The sequence below is a fragment of the Eschrichtius robustus genome, chromosome 1, assembly GCF_028021215.1.
Source record: "Eschrichtius robustus isolate mEscRob2 chromosome 1, mEscRob2.pri, whole genome shotgun sequence".
Classification (NCBI taxonomy): Eukaryota; Metazoa; Chordata; class Mammalia; order Artiodactyla; family Eschrichtiidae; genus Eschrichtius; species Eschrichtius robustus.
In genome coordinates this window covers 185,908,214-185,926,433 of record NC_090824.1, presented here as the reverse complement: position 1 = coordinate 185,926,433, position 18,220 = coordinate 185,908,214, and the positions used below count along the sequence as shown (strand labels likewise).

The window sequence follows — 18,220 nt, the reverse complement described above, 5'->3', positions numbered from 1 at the left end:
CACAGAATCTATGCTTAGGAATGTTCAGCAAACATTAAATTTGATGTAGAACCAAAGGCATATTTAATTCTTCCAAAGAGATAGTAGTTTCATCAAAATCTATTAAAAATTAAGAAAAACATGCTTATTTGAATATTTGTTCTCTGCTATTTTATTTCAAGATAGTGAACCTGATTTTAAAAAAGATTTTTAAGCATGTTATTCATTCACGTATAATGTGATGGGTTTTGGTCAAAACCAAGTGTCTTTTTGAAAATTACTGAGAGAAGCCAGACAGGTAAACACAAAATGAAATCCATCTAGTAAAAAGTCAAAAGAAAATGCTCAGTTTAAGACCTGAAGAGGATGATGGAGGAACACAGAAGAGAAGTTTATGAAAAATAGATCATTCTACCAGATGAGTAAAGACTGACTGTCTCAGGAGAATGGAACTCTTGGCCCTGATCCTCTGTATGAAGACATGAGGTGTAAACAGTCAACTCAATTATTGTTTAATTATACAATATATGGAGTGACGGTATGCTTTATCATCAAGGCCTCCTGATTTTCATCTACTTTTCTCTTGATTTTAATCATTTTATTGCCTTGAGTCACATTCATCTTGGCATTCCATATAACAATGAATTTCTAGAATTTAATCCCCATTTTATACTATTCTCTTTCTATAAACAAAAAGTTTAAAAGCTAAAGCCCAGGTAATGTATGAGGAAGAGTGTTTGTGTCCACAAAACATATAATAACTGGTGTATATTTCCTGCAAGAACAAAACAGATAATAGGTACTGTCACTATTATCTTCACTAAAAAAAGACAATAGCAATGACAGCTACATAAATTGGTGTACATCTTTGGGCAATGATTTTGGCAATATTTGTTAAGTGCTTTTAAACTGTTTATTTCTTTCATTTGATTCTACTTTGGGGAATCTGTTCTAAAGACATAATGTATGCCCTTAGCTACACATCCTCCTACACTGCAACATACAGTGCATGAAGCAAGCCCCTTTTACACACAGAGAGGCAGCATGGCCTAGAGGTTAAGTGTATGATCTCTGGAGAGCCTGGGCTGGATATCCTTACTCCACCACTGACTAAATGCATGATACTGAGCAAGCTGCTTAAATTCTGTGCCTCAACTTCCTCATCTACGACATGGAGATAATTTTAGTACCTCATAGGGTCTTTGTGAAGATTAAATGAGGTAATAAGTGTAAATCACTTCTCCCAGTGAATTTAATAAATGCTCGCTGTTACCATTACTATGTTCATAATGGGGCCAATTATAATAGCAAAAAATGGTAAGAACTCCAATGCTCCACAATACAAGACTGGCTGCATGAACTGTGGTCTATCCACTTGAGGGCCAAGTCACTAAAATTCATCACAGTATGCACTGTGTCTAGCACAGCACAGAAACTAATTCCTACAAGTGTTTAATGCAGTCTGGATTTTGTGGTGAAATACACAAGATACACACTGGGTCACATTTTAGTATCATGGAAATTGGGATGTGTCTTAAGGTCAAGGGCATGTCACAGTTTAATGGGGAGTGTGTGATGCATCTCACATTTGATTCAGCCTGTGGCAGGCAGAATAATGGCCTCCCAAAGATGTCCATGTCCTAACTGCAAAAACCTATCAACCACCATATAGGCGAAAGACTTTGTAGATGTGATTAAATTAAGGACCACGATATGGGGAGATCCTGGATCACAATGGGCCTTACAAGAAGGAGGCAGGGGTCAGACTTAGTAGAAGAAGATGTGATGATAGAAGCAGAGGTTGGAATGATGAGAAGAAGGGGCCAGGAGCCAAGAAACACATGCAGCCTCTAACAATTGAAAATGGCATGGAAATTATTCTTCATGAAGCCTCCAGAAGGAACCAGTTCTGCCAACACCTTGACTTTAGCCCAATGACACTAAGTTTGGATTTCTGACCTCTAGAACTGTAAGATAGTAAGTGTGTGTTAGTTTAGGTTATCAGGTTTGTAGTAATTTGTTACAGAAGCAATAGAAAACTAACACATAGTCACATTGGGTGAAATAAGGTTCTTTTTTACTTCAAGGCAATGTTAGCAACATTAGGCCCTCAGTGCTTTCTGAATACCACTTGACAGCATAAGCGACAATCAATGTAAAACTACTGAATGAATGTTGAATGGAATAGCATAGAGCCATCGGAATGATGTTTACAAAGAGTATATAATAAAAGAGAAAAATGTTATTTGAAAAATAAAGATGATCAGGAAACTTGCACAAAACTCTTAGATAGCCTCACCCACCAGAGGGCAGAGAGCAGAAGCAAGAAGAACTACAACCCTGCAGCCTGTGGAACAAAAACCACATTCACAGAAAGATAGACAAGATGAAAAGGCAGAGGGCTATGTACCAGATGAAGGAACAAGATAAAATCCCAGAAAAACAACTAAATGAAGTGGAGATAGGCAACTGTCCAGAAAAAGAATTCAGAATAATGATAGTGAAGATGATCCAGGACCTAGGAAAAAGAATGGAGGCAAAAATTGAGAAGATGCAAGAAATGTTTAACAAAGACCTAGAAGAATTAAAGAACAAATACTTAGAAGAATTAAAGAACAAACAAACAGAGATGAACAATACAATAACTGAAATGAAAAATACACTAGAAGGAATCAATAGCAGAATAACTGAGGCAGAAGAATGGATAAGTGACCTGGAAGACAGAATGGTGGAATTCACTGCCACAGAACAGAATAAAGAAAAAAGAAAGAAAAGAAATGAAGACAGCCTAAGAGACCCCTGGGACAACATTAAATGCAACAGCATTCATATTATAGGGGTCCCAGAAGGAGAAGAGAGAGAGAAAGGACCAGAGAAAATATCTGAAGAGATTATAGTCGAAAACTTCCCTAACATGGGAAAGGAAATAGCCACCCAAGTCCAAGAAGCACAGAGGGTCCCAGGCAGGATAAAACCAAGGCAAAACACGCCGAGACACGTAGTAATCAAATCGACAAAAATTAAAGACAAAGAAAAATTATTGAAAGCAACAAGGGAAAAACGACAAATAACATACAAGGGAACTCCCATAAGGTTAACAGCTGATTTCTCAGCAGAAACTCTGCAAGCCAGAAGCGAGTGGCATGATATATTTAAAGTGATGAAAGGGAAGAACCTACAACCAAGATTATTCTACCTGGCAAGGATCTCATTCAGATTCAACGGAGAAATCAAAAGCTTTACAGACAAGCAAAAGCGAAGAGAATTCAGCACCACCAAACCAGCTTTACAACAAATGCTAAAGGAACTTCTCTAAGTGGGAAACACAAGAGAAGAAAAGGACCTACAAAAACGAACCCATAACAATTAAGAAAATGGTAATAGGAACATACATATCGATAATGACCTTAAACGTGAATGGATTAAATGCGCCAACCAAAAGACACAGGCTCTCTGAATAGATACAGAAACAAGACCCATCTACATGCTGTCTACAAGAGACCCACTTCAGACCTAGGGACACATACAGACTGAAAGTGAGGGGATGGAAAAAGATATTCCATGCAAATGGAAATCAAAAGAAAGCTGGAGTAGCAATACTCATATCAGAAAAATAGACTTTAAAATAAAGACTGTTACAAGAGACAAGGAAGGACACTACATAATGATCAGGGGATCAATCCAAGAAGAAGATATAATAATTATAAATATATATGCACCCAACATAGGAGCACCTCTATACACATGGCAACTACTAACAGCTATAAACCAATAGTAACACAATAATAATGGGGTACTTTAACACCTCACTTACACCAATGGACAGATCATCCAAACAGAAAATTAATAAGGAAACGCAAGCTTTAAATGACACAATAGACCAAATAGATTTAATTGATATTTATAGGACATTCCACCCAGAAACAGCAGATTACACTTTCTTCTCAAGTGCACACGGAACATTCTCCAGGATAGATCACATCTTGGGTCACAAATCAAGCCTTGGTAGATTTAAGAAAACTGAAATCATATCAAGCATCTTTTCTGACCACAACGCTATGAGATTAGAAATCAATTACAGGAAAAAAAACGTAAAAAACACAAACACATGGAGGTTAAACAATACATTACTAAATAACCAAGAAATCACTGAAGAAATCAAAGAGGAAATAAAAAAATAACTAGAGACAAATTACAATGAAGACATGACGATCCACAACCTATGGGATGCAGCAAAAGCAGGTCTAAGAGGGAAGTTTATGGCAGTACAATCCTACCTCAAGAAACAAGAAAAATCTCAAATAAACAATCTAACCTTACATCTAAAAGAACTAGAGAAAGAAGAACAAACAAAACCCAAAGTTAGCAGAAGGAAAGAAATCATAAAGATCAGAGTAGAAATAAATGAAATAGAAACAAAGAAAACAATAGCAAAAATCAATAAAACTAAAAGCTGGTTCTTTGAGAAGATAAACAAAATTGATAAACCATTAGCCAGACTCATCAAGAAAAAGAGGGAGAGGACTCAAATCAATAAAATTAGAAATGAAAAAGGAGAAGTTACAACAGACACTGCAGAAATACAAATCATCCTAAGAGACTACTACAAGCATCTCTATGCCAATAAAATGGACAACCTGGAAGAAATGGACAAATTGTTAGAAAGGTATAACCTTCCAAGACTGAACCAGGAAGAAATAGAAAATATGAACAGACCAATCACAAGTAATGAAATTGAAACTGTGATTAAAAATCTTCCAACAAACAAAAGTCCAGGACCAGATGGCTTCACAGGTGAATTCTATCAAACATTTAGAGAAGAGCTAACACCCATCCTTCTCAAACTCTTCCAAAAAATTACAGAGGAAGGAACACTCCCAAACTCATTCTATGAGGCCACCATCACCCTGATACCAAAACCAGACAAAGATACTACAAAAAAAAGAAAATTACAGACCAATATCACTGATGAATATAGATGCAAAAATCCTCAACAAAATACTAGCAAACAGAATCCAACAACACATTAAAAGGATCATACACCACGATCAAGTGGGATTTATCCCAGGGATGCAAGGATTCTTCAATATATGCAAATCAATCAACGTGATACACCATATTAACAAATTGAAGAATAAAAACCATATGATCATCTCAATAGATGCAGAAAAAGCTTTTGACAAAATTCAACACCCATTCATGATAAAAACTCTCCAGAGAGTGGGCATAGAGGGAACCTACCTCAACATAATAAAGGCCGTATATGACAAACCCACAGCAAACATCATTCTCAATGGTGAAAAACTGAAAGCATTTCCTCTAAGATCAGGAACAAGACAAGGATGTCCACTCTCACCACTATTATCCAACATAGTTTGGAAGTCCTAGCCACAGCAATCAGAGCAGAAAAAGAAATAAAAGGAATACAAATTGGAAAAGAAGAAGTAAAACTGTCACTGTTTGCAGATGACACGATACTATACATAGAGAATCCTAAAGATGCCACCAGAAAGGTACTAGAGCTAATCAACGAATTTGGTAAAGTTGCAGGATACAAAATTAATGCACAGAAATCTCTTGCATTCGTTATACACTAATGATGAAAAATCTGAAAGAGAAATTAAGGAAACACTCCCATTTACCACTGCAACAAAAAGAATAAAATACCTAGGAATAAACCTACCTAGGGAGACAAAAGACCTGTATGCAGAAAACTATAAGACACTGATGAAAGAAATTAAAGATGATACCAACAGATGGAAAGATATATATACCATGTTCTTGGATTGGAAGTATCAATATTGTGAAAATGACTATACTACCCAAAGCAATCTACAGATTCAGTGCAATCCCTATCATATTACCAATGGCATTTTTTACGGAACTGGAACAAAAAAATCTTAAAATTTGTATGGGGACACAAAAGACCCTGAATAGCCAAAGCAGTCTTGAGGGAAAAAAATCGAACTGGAGGAATCAGACTCCCAGACTTCAGACTATACTACAAAGCTACAGTAATCACGACAATATGGTACTGGCACAAAACCAGAAATATAGATCAACGGAACAGGATAGAAAGCCCAGCGATAAACCCACACACCTATGGTCAACTAATCTATGTCAAAGGAGGCAAGGATATACAACGGAGAAAAGACAGTCTCTTTAATAACTGGTGCTGGGAAAACTGGACAGCTACATGTAAAAGAATGAAATTAGAACACTCCCTAACACAATACACAAAAATGAACTCAAAATGTATTAGAGACCTAAATGTAAGACTGCACACTATAAAACTCCTAGAGGAAAACATAGGAAGAACACTCTTTGATATAAATCACAGCAAGATCTTTTTTGATCCACCTCCTAGAGTAATGGAAATAAAAACAAAAATAAACAAATAGGACCTAAAAAAAAAAAAAAAGAAAAATAAATAATATCAATTTGCATTTCAGTGAAATCACAATTATACTAAATGGGCAAACATCAAGTTATGCATATAAGAATTCCAGAAGAAAATAAATTAAAATAGTTATTGTGATTATTTCTGCTTATTGGGACTATAAATGACTTTACTTTTTGCTTTTACATTTCCACAATTTTAAAAATAATGAACAGGTACTGCTTTCCTAATGGGAAAAAGCACATCAAATTCATTTAAAAAGTAGATAGCAGTATAATATAGAACATGAAAAGCAACTTAGATGATATTGGTAAACTCAATCTCTTTATGCACCAATAACTCTAATTTAATTAGTAATTCAAACCCTTGAATTCATAGGTCTGGCATGTCAGTCACTGTGCAGTCATCATGGATCTGCGTTTCGATTTTGAAAACATGGATCAGCTTTAATAATAGTAAAGTTATGCTTATTATCTTCAAAAATCATCTGCCAACCAGCCACTGTGAGCTGCTTGAGGACAGCAGGGTGTCAAAGAGTTAGTGATTTAGGCAGAATTATTGGCAGTTGACAGAGAATCTGGGAATCTGCAGAATGATTCTGCTTCACTTGAGTGTTGAAAGACGAGAGTTCTTCCCAGAAGTGTGGCTCTTCGACCTTGGAGAAGCCATTCCACCACTCTGAACCTGTTTCTTCCTTTGTGTTATGAGGGTGTAGAATTAAATTATCTCTAAGATTAATGCCCTCCCGCTCCTGGCAATACTTTCACTATTCTACAGTCTTACTTTGTAGTCATACAAGGATTGCTGTGAATCGGTGTGAACTAGGTCCTTTGCACTGTGCAATTTGCACTAATACCATCACCATCAGATATTTCACAGTATCTTCTTTTTCACAATGTCAGAAAATAAACTTCATAGTGTATAAACAGGCTTAAACCTGTGAGGGTTACAGCAGCAGCCTGAAGTCTGGTTAGTCACTGAAGCTTTACAGCTTGTCATTTGTCAGATCTTGGAGCAATGCATTCATGACCTCGGGAAAGTTTTCTGCTTTCATGCATGAAAATTAAGCACATTAACAAAACTTAATAAGAGCTTTCCAACTAAATGCAATGCCTGATAATTTCTCAATTATTATAACTTTAAATGAGAATGACATTTTTGGAAGACTTCATGTGTGAAAATTTAGTGGAAGTTTGATATGTCCTAGGATATTTATTATCTTTTTCTTTCCAGAAAATACTGATGGAATTCCTCTTATTTGAAAGACTTAAGTTATTTAATCCAAATCTCGAGGAATTTATAAGTCTGTAGGGTGGAATAAATCACATACATATTTAACTCTAATGCAAAACAGAAAGGTAAATGCCAGAGAAAGATATAGATGTATTACTATGGATAGAATTTCAGAGGAAAGAGAGATTATGTCCAGCTGTCCTGGCAGAGAGATGGTCCGGGGAAGCTTACAGGCTACATGGTATTGAAGGCTACTTGGATCCAGAATTCAAGAATTGAGGTGGAAGGGGAGGACTTTTTTGGTGGAAAGAACAGAATGAGCAATGTCTTGGTGACATGGAGAATTTGGGGTGTGTATGGAGAAGAGAATAGAGTGAATTTGATGGTACTGAACTCCAGGTTAAGAAGCTGTGGGATAAAAATTGAGATGATAGACAAGATACAAATAGCCAAGGCCTTGAAGGAGAACTAAGGAGACTGCACTTTACTCCACAGACAGTTGAGAGCCATAGAGGACTTCTGAGCAATTACTTAATTGATTTGCATTCACTTCCCCCTGTTACAGAGGTTAACGGTAACTTTGTAGTTTAAAGGTCGTTATAATTTCTTACTCAACACGTGAACAAAGCTGCCTCCTGCACATCACCCAGTGAACTGGAAAAGACCTAAAGTTTACAAGTTTGAAGCTCCGAGGGAGAAGATTTCCTTCACTGCTCTAGTAGTGATGTTGTGTTGAAGAGCAGTGGCTCCATTAAGATGTTGGGGTGAAAGCTATGCACACACGAGGCCCAGGAAGCCCAGTTGTCTGCAGGATAGAAGGTGACTTGGTCACACTGACCTTATCCTGTGGCCCCCAGGCTTCCCAGTCTCAGGCCTTCTGGACATCAGGGCTTGGCTCTGGCCCTTTGTACACAGCCGCTGGTCCTCCTACCTGACAGTTCTTGGGCACTGGCACTAACTCTACTTTCTGTACATGAAAACACAACACTGATTCGGCACAGTGCTCTCTTTGTGTTTGAATGAGTGTGTGTGTATGCATGTGTGTTTATATGTACATGTATAAATATACACACATCACACAAAATGGTGATGGCGCATACCATAATCTTATCGTTATAGCTGCTATTTTGTAGGGAAATATGTACTTTTCCTAAATAGTCTGTGAGCATTTTAAGAGCAGGCTTACCATATTGTATTACGAATCTGGCCAATACTCAATTACTGTTATATCGATCAGTTGATTTAAGCTAAATCCTTTAGCCTCCAGCATATGCTTCATTTCCTTCTAGGATCGAACAGCAGCTGGTTAACATACTTGGTATAATAAGACAAAAAATATGGTTTCTATTTTCCTTCCGATCTGTAAAAGGCGAGATGGCTTATTTCTTTAAAAGCTCCTGAGGTAAGGTAACCGAGCTCATCACATGAAAGCCATCTATCAATATGTACGTGCGCACGCATGCGTGCATGTGTGAAATCAGCCAGCTCGCAACTGCAAAGTGGAGAAATCATGTGCTAAATATTAAATGCAGGTGGTGTCAGCAGATGGCTGGAGTTCATCAGCTAGCATGGTTTTCACGTACTCTACTTGACACTTACCTCAATAAAGAAGATGCTGGCTGCTGACGTCGGATGGTGATACATATAGACTGTCACAAGAATGGCTGCGGCTATAATGAGGACCAGGATGAGAATTCCAACGATGAGGCCGGCAGGAAGGGTTCCCCCTTTCTTCTCGGCTGCACTGTCATCTGTAGAGGCTGGAAGAAAAGCACAGCTGTCAGGACATTCACGTGTGCACTCGCAGGTCTGCGCTTTCATTGGAGGGAATATTTATATTCTTAATAAAGTACCAGTGAATTTTTTTTTTTTTTAACTTTCTGTACAACTATCCTTTTCTTTTCCATAACACCAATTTTAGAAGTTAGATGCTCTTTATTTGGGCAAATGAAAAATCCATACTCTTAATGATTAAAAACACATTTATAATTGTGTTTTAATTTATAGTTCACCTTTATTCTGTTAAATAAGGCAAAATGAATAGCCTTTATTCTAAAAGTTCTGTGGAAAATCTAAAACTCTAACTATACAATAAATTTAACTTTGATTTTTCTCATTAAACCACTGGCACTCTTACCTATGGAAAAATGGATTACTTTTTGAAATCTCTCTCATTTTCTTTTGGGAAATTTAAATTGAAGAGTATCAGACATATTTTGGTGGGCTACACAGGCATTTTCAGAAAGTCTGTGCATGAGTTCAAAGGATAATTTTCAAAATCTGTTTTAAACTGAAATGCTCTATAAAAGTGTAACAGATGGATGCTAAATGACCTTCAAATAGTTTATCACTATCTAAAGGGAACACACAGCACATGAAAATATTCCACTATGCCACATGTCAGTATCATTTTCTCTAACTTTTATTGAGATGCTCTCCACTGTAATATCCATTTTCAGAGAGTTAGGAAAAAGGAGACATTAAATTTCTAAAGTAATAACTAGCCAAGGCAAAGTCAATCAGCCAAATAAAACTAATCTCTAAAGTCTTCTCTTGTTCTAAAATTCTGCAATATTTGATGTCTACTCAGGCATTTAGAGGAGACCTTCTTAAATTATGTGCAGCAGGTAACTGTATCTTAGTACATAATATGACTGGTATTTTTGAATCATTAGAAAATTCTTTAAGACTCATAGAAGTTCTAGAACAGTGATTCCTAATCCTTTCATTACCAATTTACATCTTTGTTATTTCCAACCTTTGCATCTATGTTTTAAACATTTTTTGGTCTATTAAACCTCATTTAATAAGCACTGATTTCTTTCTTTTATTATAATTTTCATTAATAGAAAAAAACGAACGTGACTGACTATCAGAATGTGTGGTAAATACAAAATAACAGAATTTCAAATAAAGCAAAGAAATATGACCTCCCAATTCTCCTTATACATCCTTTAAAGTTTTGTTGCTATTGTTTGTTTATTCTTTGCCTGAGACCCATAGTTGGTATTCAGTAAACCTTCTCCAAATCTAATAAAGCTCAGATTCCTAAAGGTTTCCCTTACATAACAGAAATTCATTAGTTAAAGAATGTAAAATTTAAAGAGTAATTCATTATGTAAAAGTTCATTTACAGAGAGGATTCTGGGAACATGGCAGAGTAGGAACTATCAGGAATCTGTCTTCCCACATAGAAAACAATTGCACTGGCAGAATCTGTCTGACAACTATTTTGGAACTCTGGACTCTGTGGAAGGCTTGCAACTTCTAGGGAGAAGGCTCAGACTGCAAGCTGTGGTTAATTTCAGTCAGTTTCAGCACTTAGTCCAGAAGTAGCTATGCATCCTCTGCCCATCAGCCATGTGGCAGTCAGCTACACACCTGTTTCTGAAGCAGCCTGCAGGAACCGTGGTAGGCAAAATGTACCCTGTCCTGCAAACACTGGGAGTCTGTGTTCTGATCACTGATTGATTGGTGCTTCTCATCACTGAGGGGCAGACAAAGATGCAGCCATTGGTTTTGCACCTTCTGCCATTGTTGTAAGCCTTTCTCCCTGGATCTAAAGTAACATCCAAGTGATTTAAAGAACCAGTACCCTTTTCATCCCACCTCCCTTCATTTTTCTCTTTTCCCACTTTTGGGAGCCAGATATGAAAGACTAGGACATTCAAAATCAAATTCACATGTGGGGAAAATTAGAACATGGCTGTGCGTGGCCAGGGAAAAGCTCAGAAAAGACTCGAAAAGACCTCAAGATTACACCTCAGCACAGAGACAGCCTACAAAACCAATAAACTAGTAAATAAATTAAATAAATATGATAACAAAAAGCAGCAAACTCTGGGGAAGGGGGAGAATGTGATTTCCAGAGTCACGACTTAATGAGATTCAAACGTCCAGTTTTGAAAAAAATTTCACAAGGCATACAAAGAAACAGGAAAGTATGGCTCTTTCAAAGGAAAAAAAAGTAATCAACAAAAACTGTCCCTGTAAAACACCTGATGGTCGATCTATAAGACAAACACTTTAAAGCAACTGTCTTAAAGATGCTCGAAGAACTAAAGAAAGAGGTAGAGAAAGTCAAGAAAACAATATATGAACAAAATGGAAATATCCATAAAGAGATAGAAAACCTAAAAAGAAACCAAAGAGAAATTCTGAAGCTGAAAAATATAATGACTGAAATGAAAAATTCAGTAGAGCATTCAAAGGCAGACTTGAGCAGGCAGAAAAGAGAATCAATTAACTTAAAAATAGGACAGTGGAAATGCTCAAGTCTGAGGAACAGAAAGAAGAGAGATTGAAGAAAAGTGAACAGGGCCTAAAAGACCTGTGTGACACCATCAAGTGGATCTGTATTTGCATCTTGGAATTCCAAGAAGAAGATAGAGAAAGGGACAGAGAATATTTGATGAAATAATGGCTGAGAACTTCCCAGTTTGATGGGATCCAAACCTCCCAAATTTGACATAAACATCCAAGAAGCTCAAGGAACTTCAGGTAAGATGAAATGAAGGAGACCAACGTGGAGATAAATTATAATCAAACTTTTGAAAGACAAAGGCAAAGAGAGAATCTTGAAAGCAGCAAGAGAGAAGCAACTCATCACATACAAGGGATCCTCAATAAGAATATGAGCAGATTTCTCAACAGAACCTTTGGAAGACAGAAGGCAGTGGGCTGATATATTCAAAGTGCTGAAAAGTACCTGTCAACCAGGAATCCAAAATCTGGCAAAACTTTCCTTCAAAAGTGAAGGAGAAATTAAGATATTCTCAGAGAAAAGCTGAGGGAGTTGGTTACCACCAGGCTTGTTCTGCAAGAAATGCTTAAGGGAGTCCTGCAGGGTGAAAAAACATGTAATCATCTCAATTGATACAGAAAAAGAATTTGACAAGATTCAACAGCCTTTTGTGATGAAAACACTCAACATCTAGGAAAAGAAGGAGAACACCTTGACAAAATAAAAACCGTACATGAAAAACTTACAGCTATCATATTCAACTGTGAAAGCTAAAAGCTTTTCCTCTAAAATCAGGAACAAGACAAGGATGCCCACAGTTGCTACTTCTATTCAACACAGTATTGGAAATTCTAGCCAGAGCAATTAGGCAAGAAAAATAAGTAAAAGGCATCCAAATTAGAAAGAAGTAAATTGATCTCTGTTTGCAGATGAAATGATTTTATATATATATATATATATATATATATATGGGTGTATATATGTGTGTGTGTGTGTGTGTGTGTGTGTGTGTGTATATATATATATATATATATATATATATATATATATACACATAACACTAAATATTCCAAAGACAAACTGTTGGAGCTGATAAATGAATTCATCAACAATGTATGTAGCACGATACAAAGTCAATGCACAAAAAGCAGTTGCATTTCTATATTGTAACACTGAACAATAAAAAAAGAAATTACAAAAACAATTCCATTTATAATAGCATCAAAAAGAATAAAATACTTAGGAATTAACTAAGGAGGCGAAAGACTTGTTCATAAAACATTGCTGAAAGAAATTAAAGAAGACATAAATAAATGAAAACACATCTCATGTTCATGGATTAGAAGACTTAATATTGTTCAGATGTCAATACTACCCAAAGTTATCTACAGATTCAATATAATCTCTATAAAAATCCCAATGATGTTTTTGCAGAAACAGAAAAACCCTTCTCAAAATTCATATGGAATCTCAAGGGACCCTGAATAGCCAAGACAATCTTGAAAGAGAAGAACAAAGCTGAAGAACTCACATTTCCTGATTTTAATACTTACTACAAAGTTACAGTAATCAGAAGAGTATGTCATGGCATAAAGACAGACATATAGACCAATGGAATAGAATAGACAGCCCAGAAATAAACTGTAGCATAAATGGTAAAATGATTTTTGACAATGATGTCAAGACCATTCAATAAGGAAAGGACAGTCTTTTCAACAAACAGTGCTGGGAAAACTGGATGTCCGCATGCAAAAGAATGAAGTTGGACTCTTACCTAACACCATAAACAAAATTTAACTCAAAACGAATCAAAGACATAAATGCAAGGCATAAAACTATAAAACTCTTAACGAAGATATAGGGCAAAAGCTTCAGAACATTGGATTTGGCAGTGAGTTCTTGGCTATGACCTCAAAGGCACGGGCAACAGAAGAAAAAATAGACATTTTAGACTTCATGAAAATCAGAATATTTTGTGCATCAGAAAAATATCACCAGACTAAAAAGGTAGCCCACAGAATATCCAGAATATATAGAGAACTCCTAAAATTCAACAACAAAAAGCAAACAAGCTGATTCAAAAACGGGCAAAGGACCTGAATAGACACTTATCCAAAGAAGATACACAAATAGCCATTAAACACATGAAAAGATATTCAACATCAGCGACCATTAGGGACATGTAAATCAAAACCACAATGAGATACCTCCTCACAGTTATTAGGATGGCTACTATCAACAAAATAGAAAATAGCTAATGTTGGTGAGGTTGTGGAGAAATTGGAACCCTTGTGCGCTCTTGGTGGGAAAGGAAAATAATGTGGTCACTATGGAAAACAGTAGGGTGCACCTCAAAAAATCAAAAACAGAATTACCATATGATCCAACAACTCCACTTTGTGGTATATACTCAAAAGAACTGAAAGCAGAATCTTGCAGAGACATTTGTACATCTATCTTAGCAGCGTTATTCACAATAGCTAAAACATGGAAGCAACACAGTGTCCATCAACAGATGAATGGATAAGCAAAGTGTCACATAAACATACAATTGAGTGTTATTTAGCCTTAAAAAGAAAGGAAATTCTTACATATGTTACAACACGGATGAACTTTGTGCAAAGTGAAATAAGCCAGTCACAAAAAGACAAATACCGTATGTTTCCACTTAGAGTAGTCAAAATTATAGAGACAGAAAGTAGAATGGTGGATGCCAGGGACTGGGGGCAGGGAGGAGAGGATGAGGAGTTTTGGTTTAATGGGTATACAGTTTCAGTTTTACAAGATGAAAAGAGCTATGGAGATGGATGGTGGTGATGGTTGCACAACATTATGAATGCATTTAATATCATTGAATTGTACACTTAAAAATGATTAAGGTGGTAAATTTTATGTTATGTGTATTTTATCACAATAAAAAATATAAACAATTCATTTACAATTTGCCAGGCATATTTGTATTGTTTTACAAGTATCAAATTAATGACCATAAGAGATAGGCATTATTATTATTCCCATTTCATAGATGAGAAAACTAAGGCATAGCGAAATTAGGAAACGTGCCAAGGTTGTAAAGCTATTAAGATGAACTGGGACTCAAACACGAGCAGTCTGCCCTCAGACTCTGCACTCTGAATCTGTGCTCAATAATTTCTCAATTAACACTGAACTGTATGTACTGCCATTTCCTCTTATTTCTTGTGAGTTCTTCTGGTAAAGCAGTCTGAAAAGAACCTGGTAATTTCAGGTAAAGATAAATTAAATATGATTAAAGAATTAACATTGTGCCTGCAAAGGGACAGAGGCTGTGTGTCTTGTCACTTCTCTGGGACAAGGAGGGTGTCAATGTCTGACATCATATGTACTTAAACCCATGTTTGGTGGAGGGAAGGAGGGAGAGGGAAAAAAAGGGGGAAAAAAAAGAAACAGAAAAAGAAAGACTGTTGAAAATGGGTTACAGATATTGGAATAACTACTTCTCCAATAAAGATCAAATGAGGTTATAATAAATTACTTAATCCGTCTAGTTTTCGGTTGGCTTATCTCTACCACATGGTCAATAACAGTAACTACTCCATAGGGTTGCTGTGAAAAATCAAACATTCAATACATATTAAGTACATAGGAGATTACCTGGCATGTAATAAGTACTTAATTAATGTAGCTATTATGTTATTATATTTTATATGAGGCAAATTGAGGCAAATTATACTGTCAGATTCATGACACCATATAAACTATGTTTCTGCCCTGAACATTTGTTACTTTTAAGAGTTTGGCTTCATTCTTAAGTATGCTTGTATTACTGCACTTTGTGCTCTTGGCTATTTTCTTATTTTTAAAAGAGTGTGACAGATTACTTTCATGGGAAAATAGGATTAATTTAAAATGTTGCTTTGGGGAAAATGTGGCAAAAATATCTACTTGAGTCACGAAAGGAAGCCTTGAATGTTTCTTCAAATCTCATATATAATTCCATCCCTCTATCCCTCCTTCCCTTCATCTATCCATCCATCCATCCATTCATCCAAAAAGCATCTGGTTCTATTTCTGGGATTAGCAGTCTTTTACAAGCATCGTGCCAAAGTTCAGTCTCATGTTTTGTGTGTGTGTGAGGATGGGAAAGGAAAGGAAAAGACACTTATGACTTGACCTTGGGCTGTCACTTCCCAAGTGGGCCAGAGACCCAGAACCTGTTGAGGAAGCAGCAGGCAAGGGACAGTCCTTCTCAGGAAGGAAGAGGAGAGCCAGGGACATGTTTCATTCAGTAAGAGTTCTCATCAGTAAAACTATCTTTGACTTGCAGGACATAGGTTGCCAATCTTTAGAGTAAAAAATCGTAATTGCATTTATACCTTGAAATCTACTCATTCTTTTCATTTAGGCATAAATGCTTACTTTCATAACTATTACTTATTTATATTTCTAATAATGGCTACTTGTGAAATCTCCCTTTACAAATTCCCCTTTACAGTACTGGTATAGATGTCAAGACAGCCTTTCATATCTAATGAAACCTGTACAGAATGTAGTTTGTTACTAGCCAATTAGCATTTTATGACATTTTTGGATGATGATGATTTTAATAAAATAAACAATCTTCATGGATTTTCAAAATATTACTAACCAGTCGACAACATAAATATTTAGGAATCTATGAATGTGCACATGACTTTATGTGTCTTAATTAGAGCAAAACATTTAAGGAGAAATGTAGCAAATTCAATTCCAAGATATTACAGGGGTATCCTGGTGTCCCAAGCCAGTGCTATTTCTAAACGCTTCAGAATAACCATCTAAATCAAGTGGCAAAAATTGCACACATATTTCTGGAGAACATGTTTTTCTGTTCTCATATTATTTAGCCAAGTTTTCTGCATCTCTATTCTAGCTGCTCTCTCTATTAACAGGTATTATGATGGCATATTAAGGGACATTGAGTCTGGAGGTGAAGTGAACACCCCATTGATGTGCTTTGATTTTAAATTCTTTCACTATTTGGTTTCCAGTTTAATACCACTATTCAATTAAATGGTATAGGTTTTGCACACTTACGGGGACGTGCAAACAGATTGCAGAGAATCCTTTGTGTTAAAAATGATGAGCACCTCAAACGCAAAATTGAAATTTAAAATGTTTAAGCAAGTGCTAGTAATTTCCATATTTGAAGTTTAGTTCATTCACCTCAAGGGCAGACTGCTCAAATAAATTGATTTCGTTCCTTCAGAAAAGACAATAAACAAAGATGTCAACTTTGGCGACATTCATTCCTGGGGCTCGACTGATTGTTCCTGGAAACTGGCAGATAGAAGTGGGTCAAAGAAGACTCCGAACCTGTTTCAGGTACAAACTTCTGAAGCTCGTCAGCGTCCATAGGAGTTGGGGGAATATTCAGAGAGGTCAGGAGGAATCTAGACTGAAAACCAAACTCTAATTCTATTCTTAGAAATAGCTTACGCTCTTCCATTTATGTCCAAAAGTGAACAAGAGCCAAAGAATTATCCTCACACACACACAGTATTGCATAGAGGACAATTCAAATCTTTAGCTTTTTTTCCTTTACGTTGTGTATTCAAATAAGATTAATTAATGATAAAACACAATAAGACATCCTCAAATAGAGCCTCAAGGCCAAAAAAGGAAGTATATAAATATATTTGAAAAGCCTACCAAATCAAGACCTTTTTTCTACTATGTTGTAGACATACTTTAAAACATAAATGAAGCACAGAAAATCAATAGTATCAAAGATAATATACTCTCATCTGAGCCACTGAGTGACCTATCAGTTCTTATGAGTTCCTAACTTTTTAGTACATTATAAAACGCAGATCAATATTTAGACACAGAGAGGACTGTTGAGAATTGTCAAATCTATCAAAGCATTCGCTATCTTTGGGTGAATTTTACCTACCATGATAGCAAAGATAACAGATTTTTTAAAGGTATTAAGCACATATTGAAAATATTCAGGACCTCATGTAAATGTGTCTAATTTTATTCACTCCAAGAAAAGCTTATGAATTATTGATAAGAGACAAAATGAAAGAAAGAATAAAGTAGAAGAAAGAAGATAGGAGGAAAGAAGGAAAAAAAATTTGGCCTTTTGTTTCTTCAAAGTGTAGCATTTAATTTTAAACCTCTATGCCTCCTTGCTTTTTCTATGACTGATTTTTTTTTCAGTATTTACATGCATGTAGCATTGATAGTCTGTATTTAGAAGTACAATCCTTTAATATGTTAGAGATTTTAATACATTGCTAAAATGGTCTGTACCCACTTTTAAATCTTGCTAATAATTAAAGTCCAGCAATAAAGTAAAACTAAAATAGAAATACTCCTTGTCTGAAATTTTATTCACTCTA

General features: G+C 35.9%; 1 protein-coding gene across 3 annotated transcripts in view; it reads right to left on the bottom strand.

The window, feature by feature from the left end:
* The window catches only part of PLXDC2 (plexin domain containing 2), a 407,490-nt gene that overhangs the window by 27,322 nt on the left and 361,948 nt on the right, over nt 1-18,220 (bottom strand). For all 3 annotated transcript variants that reach the window (XM_068561117.1, XM_068561123.1, XM_068561106.1), the window contains one exon: nt 9,212-9,372. In XM_068561117.1, coding sequence (XP_068417218.1) covers nt 9,212-9,372 — 161 coding nt within the window. The remainder of the gene's footprint in view (nt 1-9,211; nt 9,373-18,220) is intronic.